Genomic DNA, 13,588 nt, shown 5'->3' with positions numbered 1-13,588 from the left:
AAAAGCTCGAAGTATATTTCAGAAGGACAAAATAATCCCAGAGTTTTCAAGGAGCTCAGCAATCACTGCTGCTCAGGGGGCCTGGCTGGCAGGGTATTTGTTCATCAAACTTGAAAGAACCCCGTAAGATTATGGAGAATAACCTTCCTAGGGATTTAACATTTCACCATATTGTCATTTATAAACATCTATCACTTTTATTGAAAAAAGCACTCCTACAGGTGGATTTCATCTTTCATCTGTTCTGAGCTTCTGAGAGCATTTGCCAGGATTGCTAAGCTGATTTCACACTTCCACAGATAGTGATTATGGTTTTTCTTACAGTTGCTTGTCCAGATGTGGAAACTGATACTAGAAGCACCAGGTTCTGATGTCACAGTCTGATACTCACTATAAGCTGAAATTCATCACCTTCAACCCAATTGCGTACCACAATATGATCTGCCAAAAGGTAGGTAGCATGGTATATAGCTTCAATTCTTGTTCTGAAAATTAAAAGAGCATTTTGTGTCCATGTTTTTTCACCACAGGAAAAAATAAATATCAGTGCAGTGTCCCTAACTACTTCTACATCCTGATCCTGTTTTTCACCACTTGGAAGCATTTTGTTCAGTCCATGTTTCTAGTTGAAAGGAAATAAAGCTTCCCTTCCTTCCTCCCCTGTCCCAAACAAGTGGTTTAGCACCTACTGCTGCCCCAAGCAATGCATCTGAATGCTTTTAGTGAAAGGGGTCCAGCAAACTCCCACTAGGGTTTAGGTAGGCTCTGTATGAAAAACTGTGGCTACGGTAATGACCTGCTGTTCAAGGTTAGTCACCATTATGTCAACCCCAGAAGCACAAAGGAGAACAGGAAAATCCTTTGGGACATGTTTTGCTTTGTTTCATATCACCCTGGTGCATGATTATGGCTTGCAGATGTTTTTGAAAAGGATGCTATACCAGAAGGACAGAAATCTGCATTGAGGAAGAAGTTTTGCATGAGAATCTTGAGAAAAGGGCTGAATTTAGTTTTCCTAAAGATTATTAAATGAGCTTCCAACTGAATTCAGCTCTTGTAAACTGTAGGAACAGATAAGTGTATTTAAATTTTTGCGGAGTTGAAACACCTGCTATTAACCAAGATGCAAAGAAGGAATAAACAATGACTTAATGTCATTCCTCTTTCACAGAGAGCCATAAATATTGGTAGAAAGTTGCTGAGTAAGGCATGAGTACAGCAAGAGGTAGAAATGAATCAAGAGGTAGTGCCACTTTTAAAGGGAGAAAAGGATTTGGGAACAGACTGACCAGGCACAGAGATGGGGCTGATATCAACTTAAAGGGAACGGAATTGTTGTGTTAAGTGGCCATTTACAGTACAGTCAATTGCTATTAGTGAACCTATATAAAAGGAATCATTTTTTATCTGAAGGAGTAGCAGCACTGGAGATACCTGAAAGTGAGAAACCAAGCAGAAACTATCACAGCCCACATTAGCATCATAACCAGGATGCAGAGATGAAGTGGGAAAACAGCCAGGGCCCAACAGCTGGCAGGGCATTCAGCAGCATCCACCTGACCCAGCCAAACCCTTGAGCCAGCTGGTTATGTCTTTACATCAATGCTAAGGCAAAAGGAAAGCAGCTTTGTCAGAAAGGAGCACCTTCTAACCAATGGTTTACCAGGTTTGATTAACTTTGCAAGGTGCGTGAGGCACTGGAAAATCAGACTCTTAGATTTTCCCTGTCTCTGCACTCATTGCTGAAGGTACACCAGAGCCAGCCAGAGCTGACTGTGTAAGCAAATCTCACTCTCACAACCCAGCCGTGTACACATAATCCTACTGTGTTCTATTGAGGGGTTTCTGAGGCGCTGTTTGTGAGGACTGTTCTCAGTATCATGAAAGGAAGGAATGAAACTTAATGACCTGGGAAAGTGCATGGTGTGGGGAAAGGAGGTCCCTGTCAGGTAGTGGTGCCTGCAGCTAAGTCCCAAAGAGTTCGGAGAAAGCTGTCAAAGGCAGTTTACCTTCCTAAATCCAAGCCAAGGAGAAGGAATCCTCTGAACAAAGTGACATTCCACCAGCATTTTGCTTCTACACTACGTTTTATTATGGGTTTTGTTTTTTTGTTTCACCTTGTGTCTAAGAAGTGTCTGTTCCCTTGTGAAGGAGTTGCAAGAGCACAAAGGTGATCTGGCAATAACAGAATCACTGTACCTAGGGATAAAGGCACCAGATCTACGTCAAGGCAGGATCATTGATAAAACCACACTCACATCATTCCTGACTAACACTCGCTCTGGCCTACAGTTAAAAATTGCTAGTTATGGAGATTGAAGTTTTCCCAAATGATCTGTTCCATAGGTCCACTGTTTCTTACTATTAGAGAGACTGTAACTAACATTTATTTATCGGCTTAAGCTCATTTCTTGACAAATCCACTAAGAAAATTTGGACAGAACAGTTCACTCCTACTCTTTTTATCATCCTCTTTCTGTTTCTGAAGAGTCACCATGTCCTTCTTCAGTCTCTTCTTCCAAAGACTTCCCCCACTTTACTCAAAGTTACCTCATATACCAAGTCTTCACAAAGTGAAATGTACTTTTTCCTATTTCCTATTCATCTTCTCTCTACATAAGACGCATCATGTGTTCTCAACCCTTTCATACCATTTTTTCCTTCAATAGTTTCTCCTCTGTCATCTTCATCGCTTTGTGCTGGGACTTGCTCTGGAATTTGTGTGCCTTGTTTTGTTCTGCTTTCCTGCTTTGGCAAAGGATGACCTTATAATACTGTCTCCCAGGCTAGAGGAGAGGCACAGGCTTGAAGACAGCTCATTAAAATAGGATCTCTGGAGTCCTAGTTCTGGATGAGTAGCACGCTGCCTTCAGAACAGCCCCAGGCAAGACAGCTGACCTTGTCCTCTCTACAAGCTTTTCAGTACTTGAATGACTTTTAAAAATACAATTTATTAGAAGAAATAGTGCTTTCGTTTGTTTGTTTTTAACTAATACCAGTTTGAAAATTTGAGCTACTTTTGGGTAAGTGTCAAGGTCTCCTAAGTAGGTCTCATTGTTCTGGTCAAGTGATGGTCTGATGAGCCCATCACTTTGGGAACATAATTGCGAAGGATCACTGCTGCCCAGAAATAGAGAGTTTATGTAAAATTAGTGCTCTCACACTTCAGGAATGTGGTAAGGCTGAGGGATATACAGATAAAAAAGATTGTTATTTTGTGTCTCACATCCACAAAGCAGTTACTGTCAGTCTTAATACTGAAGAACTGTTGTGAGCTGAGGGCCATCACAGGCTGTTGGTTTACTTTTGTTTGTGAGGTCTTCATACCACAAGCAACTCAGAGGTCTATTACCTTCTTCTGATACTAAATACATGCAATTTTTTTCTGAACCTGTATGTCAGATTCTCCAGCCCCTGCTACCAAGTTGGAAAGGGAAGGTTAATGCTTTTACAGAAATCTAGGAGCCTTTATTTCTGTAACTGCAAGATCAGGAATTCTTCTGAAAATTTCCTTCTGTTTATAAAATTAATACAGAGTAAGAAATCTCAAGGTCTCGATATTGTTCAGTGCAAAGGACAGATTGTTGGCATTCCTGGGCAATTCTGCTATCTGGCAAAGTAGTGCTTCTTACCAAGTGCTCTGATGTTCAAGTGCCTGAGGGCTTGTGCTCACTCAGGAAGAGTCAGTGTCATTTTCTTCACTGCAGAATATAAGTATTCACATTGGAACTAAACGTGGGTACAATTATTTTGCTCTAGTAAAGCCCTAAGTAACTTCACATAATTTTTTCCCTAGAAAGTTAGCTATGGCACAAGTAATGTAATACACCATTTGGGAACATCAGAATGGAGTGCTTTGTACAAAAGCAGCTCTCTATGTGACAGTATGTTTCCCTGTTTGAGCTTGGTTTTTGATACTGAAGACTTAGTCTTCACTTTTAAAACCCTTATTCTACAATGAGAGGAAAAACAAACATCTTGCATGTATTTATCCACATCCATCCCACCATCTTGTTAATGATTGATATTAATTCTGCTGCACTTCCAATTTTCAAATTCAAAGTACCATCTCATCCCTACAGAAATGGCTAATAACTCGGAGCATGCGCTCAGACAGATGCAATCTAAATAGGGAGGCAAATGATGCGCTGAACGTCGATGGAGAATACAGGAAAATAAAGAAGAATGAAATCAGGTAATGTAAAACAATTTCATATTTCAAGAGATATTAACAGGACATGCTGCACCTGCAGTCATGAATTTCATTTGCATAGCTGGAAAACTACGTGCTATGAATGTAATACAGTGGGTAGGAGGGATGGAGGAGAGACAGAAAGCACAGGCTGCCTCACGTACAGCATCCATTAGCAGTAGTTGTGATGTGGCCTTTGCAGTTCTGCCTTCTGTATCTACTCCACCCTTTGCAGTTCTTGTTGGCTGACCCGAAGCAGATGGTATAATTCAATGAGAGAGTTCAGAGTTCTCTGGTGCACGGTAGCATCCACGTGTCCCAGCTCTGCACACTCCTGCACAGCCTTCTGCAACTGCGGCTGCAGTGGGAAGGAAACCAATGGTCCTCTGAGACTTGGAGAAAACCAGCGACGGAATATTTTGTCACAAATGACCTGAGGGAAGAAAAAAGAGCAGATTGCTGTCTTGCAGGAGCTGTAACTAATGCCCTGTTGCTTCCCTGGGACTGTAGCCAAATGTCTCTATTCTTGTATCAGCTGAACCCATAATGCATCCAGCCATTCAAAGAGGAAGATAAAGAAAAGGAACTTGTATAGAGGCTATCCTCTAGCTGAGGCATCCCCTTGTGCATAAGAAATGGTGAGGGTAGGGAGGGTAGAAACAGGCAAAGCACAGCCAAGCTGTGTTTCTCCAGGCTTTGTGCTTGAATTAGCATGTTGCAGCAGCACAAGTTGAGTGAATTATAAGATAGCTCATACCAGGGCCTCATACTCTATGGACCTCTCTCTCCACTTCATCTACATACTCCATTTTTTTTAGAGCAGAGAATCACAGCCATAACCTTCCACTGCTTACAGTGGACTTCACTATTAGTGGAGGCAGTAATGACAAATTCCCTACTCCTGCCAACTTCCTATCTGAGGAACTGGGCAAACAGCACCTACATGGAAAGACAACAAATAAATGGTCTGCTTGCATATCCCAGGGTGTGATTTCTGAATGGGACTGGCACTTAAGTGTCTGTGTTTAAAAATGTGTCTACATGCACTGCACAGTGTTCTAGTACATATACCATACGTTTTATAATCAACACGATTTTAAAAGAAAGGGAAGCATAAAGCAGCTGTCTCTACTCACTTGCAAGTTGTTATTGGCTCTCTGCGCTCCACATCTTCTGATTTTCAGATTGCATTTTGAAAAGCAATCAAAAAAATTACAGTCTTCATCTCCTGTGCAGTTCTGCTCAAGGATGTCCCTCATTTTGGGTTCGAAAAAAGCCATATCCACATCAATAGCCACCACCTGTGGATCAAAACAACCCGTCAAAACAGGCAGAGCACAGGCTGTGGATAGGACTGAGCAAGCATTCTTTTGCTGCTTTCTCTGGGAAATGCTGTGCAGAGAGCACAGCAGAGAACTGGGATCTCAATGAAAGAGCTTTCTTTCGCTTAACTGAGCAGCAGTAGTCTTATGAATATCACATTTTAAACAAAAACAGCCAATACTCAAGACAGCAGGAAAGAGAAAATTATCTGTGGACAGTATGTGTCCCTGGGGTCAGCTGGATTGATTTGCCTTAAACCAGAACTATCCGACTTGAAGACTGATTTACTTGTTTTTGCAATTTATGCAAATGGCAGCTCAACCTTTTAATTATATGATATCACAAGTCTACCCACAGGCCAGATGGTATCATTTTGCAATTTGCCTTTCCAGACTAAGCCTGTGACTTTACCACTGCGGAAAGGAGCACTATGATGCACAGAATTACCTGCAAATGGCATGGCTCCTCCAAACCTGCCATTGCATTTGGTGGGTTTATACCTGTTCAGCTGTAGAAAGAGATACCTGTAGTTGCTTAAACCCGGGGAAGTTGGGACTGTTAGTTACAACTTTAGTCATTTATTGTGCTGCTGCCTGGGATAGATTTGAAACCATTCCGGGACTGAATGGCTGGAGTTTCAATTTCTGTCAATGTCACTCCACACATGGATACTTCACTTCAAAAAACCTCAGAAATCAGCAAGAGAAGGAGGGAAGACAAAAAGGTGATGGCAGCTGCCTGACTGTAGACTGACTGTGGGTGAACGCAGTGAAAACAGTCACCCTATGGTGCTATGAATGCAGCCATCAGCACAACTTCAAAGCCATGCTTAGCACTTAGCACTCGGAACCTTCACTCAGAGAGTCTTGTAGGGGCCAAAATAATTTTGCAGGTAGGGAAACATCTGAGACTTGGGCAAAGCAGAGTTACGTGGGCACGAAGGATAATCTCATTTTTAAGATTCAGCCCCCTAAATAACATGTGACACTACACTGTGGCTGGAGCACCAGCTGGATCATCTCCAGGAACTAAAGATGTCTGGTCTGGTAGAGGGCCAAGCAAACCTTCCACAGGCAAAAGAGCAAGGTCTAATCTTCATGTTATGCTTTTGTTTATTTATTTATTTATTTTCCTTTTTCTTTCCCCAGGGAAAATCTTAAGGTGATGAGGCATAACTTAAAAACTTGACTATTTTTAAGCTTTTTGGAGAGCTTGATAGTCATGATGTAGCCTAGGGAGATTCACACGTTTCAACAGGCTGGTTGTTTTTTATCTTCCTAAGCTTTCTGCACTTTTGATGTTTACTTCTTTGGAGTTTCTTGTATCTGGCCAAGATGCATTTGGTGCAAGAACAGGGCAAAGAGGCACCAAAAGTTGTGCGGAATTTCCCCAGTCTTTTGGTCACTGCACAAACTTCCTTGTGGCTCTCTGCCAACTGTGCATTTTTGACAATCTTGTCATTTGTTCTGCTAGGAAAAAGAGCCCTCAGAATGACTTACCAAGGTAGTGGTCTCTACCCTCCTGTACGACAGGAACAGCACGCAAAGGCTGGAATGAGGGCTGGAGAGCTATTCCCAACATTTGAAAATAATTCTCAAAACTACTGCATGCCAGGCATTTCTTTGAGCATTAGCAGTCTCATTACTAAGATAAGTAACAATGGTACTATTATGGAGTTTTATTATTATTATCCTATACAGAGTACAAAAACAAGCAAGAAAAAATTGCTTCAAACAGACAGGAAGGAATAAAGAGAAGCTGCCTTTTTTGTGTCCCAATTCTGACAAGTGACAACACAGCCCAGAATTTCTACTTCTCACTCACTTCCCACAGTTACTCAGCAGAAGCTATCTCTGTTGTCCTTCTCAACTTTCTGGCTGTATGTACCTCTCGTCTCAGCCAAATGGGGTGATAGGAGATACCATCACATAATGGGCTGTAAGTAACGTGCAACTGGGAGAACCATGTGTGAGCAATGGCTTACTTTGTTGTTTTTGTTGCTGTTATAATTAATTCTCCTAGAAAATGCTAACTGAGAATGCTTTACTGTACCAGAAGGTGATTGCTGTCTCTTCTGACCCCAGAACTTGTGGAAGAATCCTGGAGAAACAAGCCTCACCAGGAGGACTTGTAATGGAAATCACATCAAATATTCTCTCTCTTCTTCTAAATGAAATCTCATTTTCTCTAAATAGGTAGTAAAACAGATGCTCTAGCGTGTGTTCACATGCAGCTATATCCTGGCATAACTGAAAAAGATAGGTAAAGCCTGCCTTGAAGAACCTCTGTCGTATTCCATTCTGTTTAAGCATTGGCATGCTTTTCTCAGTTTCTTGCCATAGTTCCCCACCCATTCCCTGTTCAGCTGCTGTACTGCACCTGAATAAACAATGTAAGTGAAGGGAAGGTGAAGGGGAATCATTCTAATTGCTCTTAATGACTATAAGTTTAGGTTATGTTTCTCGAGTACTCTGAAGACTTGAGTGTTTGTGAGTTCTGATAACAGCATACAACTTCCTGAAAACCCTTTATATTCATTCAAAGCGCAGAAATTCCATCAATGTCACCGCAAATTGCAAGTCTGGTTCAAAAACTACGCAGTGGCTCCAATCCATACACACAATTCCCACTGAAATTGGCGGAATTCCCATCTGCAGAATAAATGCAAGATATTTTCAGCAACATGGTGGTGTGCTATATCACCACTTAGAAAAAATGTATAGCTATTCACCTCTGAGTTATAGTTGTATAATGAAAAATCAAACAGTAACAGTACCAAGGGTTTTCATGTCACCATCCTGGAATCATTTCCATATTGAATAGGCTGAAGACTAAAGCAGAAAGATGCATATGTTTGTATGCAGGGAGTTCCCTTTGTGTCAGACTAGAAGACTCAGCCTTAGCATCAGCTCTCAGCATCACTACAATTACCATGACTCAAGTTACAGCTTCATTAAAAGCTTCCCAGATTTCCTTGCCTTCAGGAGGCATCCATCATCACATCCAAAGGATACAACCCCGTCAATGTCAATACATTTGAGCAGGTGAAACAAATCAGAACTGAATAAATAGTCCTGAAAACAAGCAGCAGGATCTAGTGCTCTGAAGTAGCTGCACGAATTACAAAGAGGAAAAGCAGTGAAGAAGCTCCCATGTCACCTTTAAATGTTTGTTTTGCAAAAACGTGGTGGGAAACTGTGTGAGAAGGGAACTGTCATTTTTTACGCTGCCACTTTCAGATTAGAATTTAACCTCAAATATCCACAACTCAACCCCAAAGCCCCAGCTTACCGTAAGATCATGCCTGATAGCAAAGTTTTCTGGCTTGATGTCACACAGGTGTAGGCGATGAGAGAAATCATTATCAAAATGTTGCACCATGTCCAGAAAGCTGAGTGCAATGTCAATGATGGCTCCCACACTGCTTTTGCGGCCAGCAAGGGAGGAACCTACTATGTTTTCCAAGGGAAAAAGAGTTTTGTGCCAGGCATGTCCAGCTGTAAGATACTCCACGGCATAGAAATGTCCACAAGAGCCAATAATTCGTAGCACATGTTTGCTGAAGTCCTGCAGCAAACTGAAGAAAATGTATTCTTCCTGCTGGATCAAGGACCACATGCTGGCCACCTGCGCTTTCCAATGTGGTCCCTTCCTCCTTGTCCACAGGGGCCCTGTGCTATTGTTAGACAGTTCTAGCCCCAGAACATTTTTTACTTCCAAGGCTACCATCAGCAGAATCTCTGTTTCAGGAATATCCTGTGTTTCCACCTCATCCAGCACACTGAGATGCTGGTAGCTGGAGAAGATTTCCTTTTTGGATTTCAGGATGATGGGCTGGCCTCTCCAGTCAGCCTGGATGACCTTCTTACCTCTGTCATAGTAAAGGCAGTGTTTGTACACCAGCTTCTGCGCCACACACAGATCTTCACAGAGGTCGCCAGTCAGGGCTCCACTGCTGTAGTCAAGGCACTGGATTGAAAGAGAAGGAACATTCATATTCATAATCCTGTGGACCGCTTAGGAGAACATCAGAAAATCAGTGAAGGTTCTAAGGCTCTAAGCTTGAGAGGACCATAGTAGTTGTGAAGCACAAACCTTCTACAGCTGTTGGGTGATTTTCAGAAGGCTCTAGAGACTTCTCTTACTGTGGGGAGTCTTGCATCAAAACAGAGACATGGGGAATGGTAAAAGGGCAGGCTTTTTTTTTTCAGGTTACTTCTTAAGTTTTCACCACATGGGAGTTCAGTGGGACAAACTTTCAACATATTTAGGTGTGCTACATGAGATTCTGGGCCGTAACAATTTAAGATATATGAGATGACTTCCAGTGTAACTCAGGACTTCTCTGGAAGGCTCAGCACAGTGTAACATAGACATCTCCACTTAGGCCTTAGGGGGGGGTAGCTGGGTTGCTGGGACACTCAGCAGTCCTTTGTGTGTCACCTCTGCATTCAACCCTGAATGAAGCTGTAAGAACCTCCTGCACTGCTTCAAAACAAAGAGGTTATGCTCCAAACCTCTTTTTAAATATATAGATGTTGTTGAACAAAATGACTTGCCCAGTTTTCATACGTACTTATCACTGTCCCTGTGACATTTTATATGAACTGCATAGATACTTTTTTAAAAATTAGAGGAAAGCAGTCCACTGTAACCTGGGAACTGCTGTTTGATAGTTGTCACTGCAAATTTGTAAAAGAATTGCAAGGTTTCCCTCACCAATCCTTCCCTAAACTCATAATTGTTTCCATGCCGTCACTTCCAAAAGTGTAGGCCGTTCCTATATTCCTGTGGGCATTCAGAAACGCAGCTGCAGGGACTACTTTGGGCAAAGATCAGCGGTCTCTGGTGGATGGGGAATGGACTGTGGTGGCGAAGAAAGCCAAACAGCTGGGAGGCGGCTTGACAGCGTCAGCCTTCTTCATTGCTTTCTGGCATTTAAACTTCCATTGAAACAAGCTGGCAGCTCCTGCTGCACGTAAGAATGCTCGCGAGAAGGCTGCCTGACCCCCGCCTCATTTGTAACTTGCCGTTACATAAACAGGAAACATGAGCATAAAATTTATGCAATGTATTTTCTCAGAGTAGCCTCTGAGGTGTTACACCAAAGGAATGCATTCTGATGGCCTATGTTAAAAATCACACTGGAGAGCGGGTGCAGGATTATGTCCGAAATCCAGGAATGATGCAGGAAATGGTGTTAAATTGGCTAACGTAGCTCACTGGGTACAGCTCAGACAGGCACAGAGTATACACTGCAATGTTCTCACAGCCCAAAAGAGAACATCCAATGCCAGCAAGGGCAGCCATGTAAGTGAACTCCTTCAGTCCAGGGTGATGTACCTCTGTGAAACTCACACATTGGAACCACAGGATGGTCTCCCTGGCAGACTCCCTGGGCTGTCAGAGCACACAGATCAATGATCTTGTTTGTGAAAACCTGCTTCTATGAATGCAATACAAGTTTATTTTCCCTTTTTAAGTAGGAAATATGTTTTGTTTTGGAGCTTAAACATAATTACATTTAAAATCATTGCTCTTCTGTTGAGAAAACTATAACCTAATTCTTGTTATGTCAGAATTGAGAATAGAGGACTCAGTCCTGTAATTGGGCCCACGTGAGCGAACTCCTGCCCTTGTGGACATTTTTACTGTGCCACATTAACTCTTAGGAGGCCAAATGCACATACATCTCGTGTCTAGTAGATCACAAGCCCAGAAGACCGGCAGTCAAATGTGAACATGAAGCTTGTTTCCTTGTGATGCCACCATATCATACGTAACAGCAATAATAAGAAAAAGCAGTTTGGAAAAATAGTCTCACATTTCCCAGACATAGGAACTGAGTCATTTTTAAACACGGCTGCAGTTCAGGACTTGTCTGCTGTTCCATTTGAACCAGTATCTGACAAACAGTTCTGAGTCTTCTTATACTGAAACTGTGCAATGTTTGCAAAGAGAAATTAGCCAAGGAGTTCCTACTCTTATAATGATTAAGCAGCAGAGATTAGCCTTCAAGTATCATCCTCTATTGATCACCAATACAAGCAAGAACTTCAAAAAGACTTCCTCAAATAATGAAAAGCAACTGAGCACTCTGCACAATTTTCAAGAGTGTCTACTCACAGAATGTAGCAAGTAGTTGAGTTTAAAGTCACTCAGTGACTTTAAAAATGTCTCCATTTTCCTGGACATTATAACCTCGAAGGTCAGCAAAGACTGACTTCAACTTCACATCCTCAGTACTTCAGCCCAGTTATTCCAGCTCAGGGTTTTATGCTTTGCCATATGCATAATGCTTTAAGATTAGTTCTTCAACCGCCTCACTATAATCACTGTGTTTTCAGCCCTTGGATCATTTTTGTGTTTTTACTCCCACACCATCTTTCCTTTCCAATCTTCCAGTCTTCCCCCATCCATCTTAGCAGCACCAACATCAAAACTGAATGCTATGGTTTAGCACTGCAAAGGTAACTGCCCTTCCCTACTTCTCACTTCAGGACTAATTCAGAGCTCCTATCTCCCTTTTTGGCACATTCTGCACTGATAGCTCATATTGAAGCAATTATTTGATCCCCACATCCTTTTCCAAGGTCATGCAGTTTCACAGGACAGTCTTCCATCCTGATGGCATTGCTCCCCAGTGTATTAGTGTGTATTAAAGTCATTTTTGTGGACTGATAACTTTTAGACAGGTAATTCAGATTACCCTGCAACAAAAAGGTGGCCTCTGTTATTTACCAGCTCAGGAACCTTTTCACCAACTGCAACTTTCACCATACAAGATTTTACTTCCTCACAATGACTGCTAACAAAAAGGAGAACTAGAGTTCAAAGAAATCTAGGAATGATCCTCCACAATGACATCTCTGTCTTAATGGCTGAACTCAGAGATCTGTTGAGATAGTTTAAATCTTCCTAATGGGCGCCCTTTGAACGCCACTAAGTATCAGACTTTTAAACCCCAAATATGGAAGTGATACTAAGCAAAAAGCCATATAGAAAAGCAGCTTTACAACACAACAATGCAAATAGAAGTGGGACTCTGTCATCTGTTTCTGCTTAATTTGGCTGCATAATTTTTCATAACCTCAGTATACCAAGATAAGCTAATAAAAAAACCTGTGATTAATTTCAGGTAAAAGTTTAAATTAATGTAAACCTTGCCACGAGTTTACATTAATTTATATAATTTACTGTATCACCATCACTTGGTGTATATATATGGGGCTTGAGTTCTGTCTTCTTATCATGTACTTCTACATAAATACAATACTGATCAAGGTTTGGGAGGCATCAAACTCCTCCAGAGAAAAAGAAAATTGATCACTGTACGATTTAGTTTGTCCAGTATAAGCAAAACTGGGACTGGTTTTAGGAAAGAGGAAGCAGTCTTATGAAGAGCTTAAGTTCACCTCTGCTAAACGCACAGGGCTTCCTGGGCCATCCCAGAATAATACACATCCACATAATGGTACATTTGACTCAGAAGATGGGTGTCAATCCTTAGAAATACCACTTACAAGGGCATATACTCACGCAATTTTTCACCCACTTGTCTAAAATAACTCATATTCTGATCTCCTACTGAAAATGGTACAGATGACAGGCAATGTAGTTTCCCTTGGAAGTCAGTTTTACGTTGTAAGAGGTGTGATACCACAGCTACCAGATCGTTTTGCCAACCAACTGCACATCGAACAGCTGTGGGACTCACACAGTGATTGGGAGGTGTATAAAGACCCATCTCTGGCTGATGATGACGCTGAGCTCATCTTTTAACCATTCCACTAGAAGGATAATCTCTTTCTAATGCCATTTGGGAGGACCAGGGGTTGCACACCTTGAGAACGCAAATGAATACAGCATTGTCAGCCACTGTTCCTCCTCTATAGTACAGACGTCAGGGCATTTTATGAGCAATACTTGCTTGCTTGCTGCAGACTATTTCATTTCCATCAGCATTCCTCCTTTCCCTTTTCTTTTCCCCTTCCCTTCTCTTTCCCTTTCCTTTCTCTTCCTTTCTCCTCTTTCCTTTCTCTTCCCTTTCCCGTTCCCTTTTCCTTCCCTTTC

At 41.8% G+C, this 13,588-nt stretch overlaps 1 protein-coding gene and 1 long non-coding RNA gene across 2 annotated transcripts; one reads left to right on the top strand and one right to left on the bottom strand.

Annotated features, from left to right (window-relative positions):
• Positions 1-364: 364 nt before the first annotated feature.
• On the top strand, positions 365-7,008 carry LOC116216457. Its single transcript, XR_004159220.1, has 3 exons — positions 365-451; positions 4,083-4,195; positions 5,908-7,008. It is a non-coding gene; the product is annotated as an uncharacterized LOC116216457 (long non-coding RNA).
• DIPK1C (divergent protein kinase domain 1C) lies at positions 410-9,755 on the bottom strand. The gene is made up of 3 exons (XM_010708693.3): positions 8,807-9,755; positions 5,329-5,493; positions 410-4,625 (listed from the first exon to the last, which is right to left on the bottom strand). The coding sequence occupies exons 1-3, from the start codon at positions 9,515-9,517 to the stop codon at positions 4,410-4,412; spliced, it is 1,092 nt and encodes a 363-aa protein (XP_010706995.1). The 5' UTR covers positions 9,518-9,755; the 3' UTR covers positions 410-4,409.
• Between the last annotated feature and the right edge of the window lie 3,833 nt (positions 9,756-13,588).

Source organism: Meleagris gallopavo, chromosome 3 (genome assembly GCF_000146605.3).
Source record: "Meleagris gallopavo isolate NT-WF06-2002-E0010 breed Aviagen turkey brand Nicholas breeding stock chromosome 3, Turkey_5.1, whole genome shotgun sequence".
Lineage (NCBI taxonomy): Eukaryota > Metazoa > Chordata > Aves > Galliformes > Phasianidae > Meleagris > Meleagris gallopavo.
This window is presented reverse-complemented; position numbering and strand designations above follow the sequence as displayed.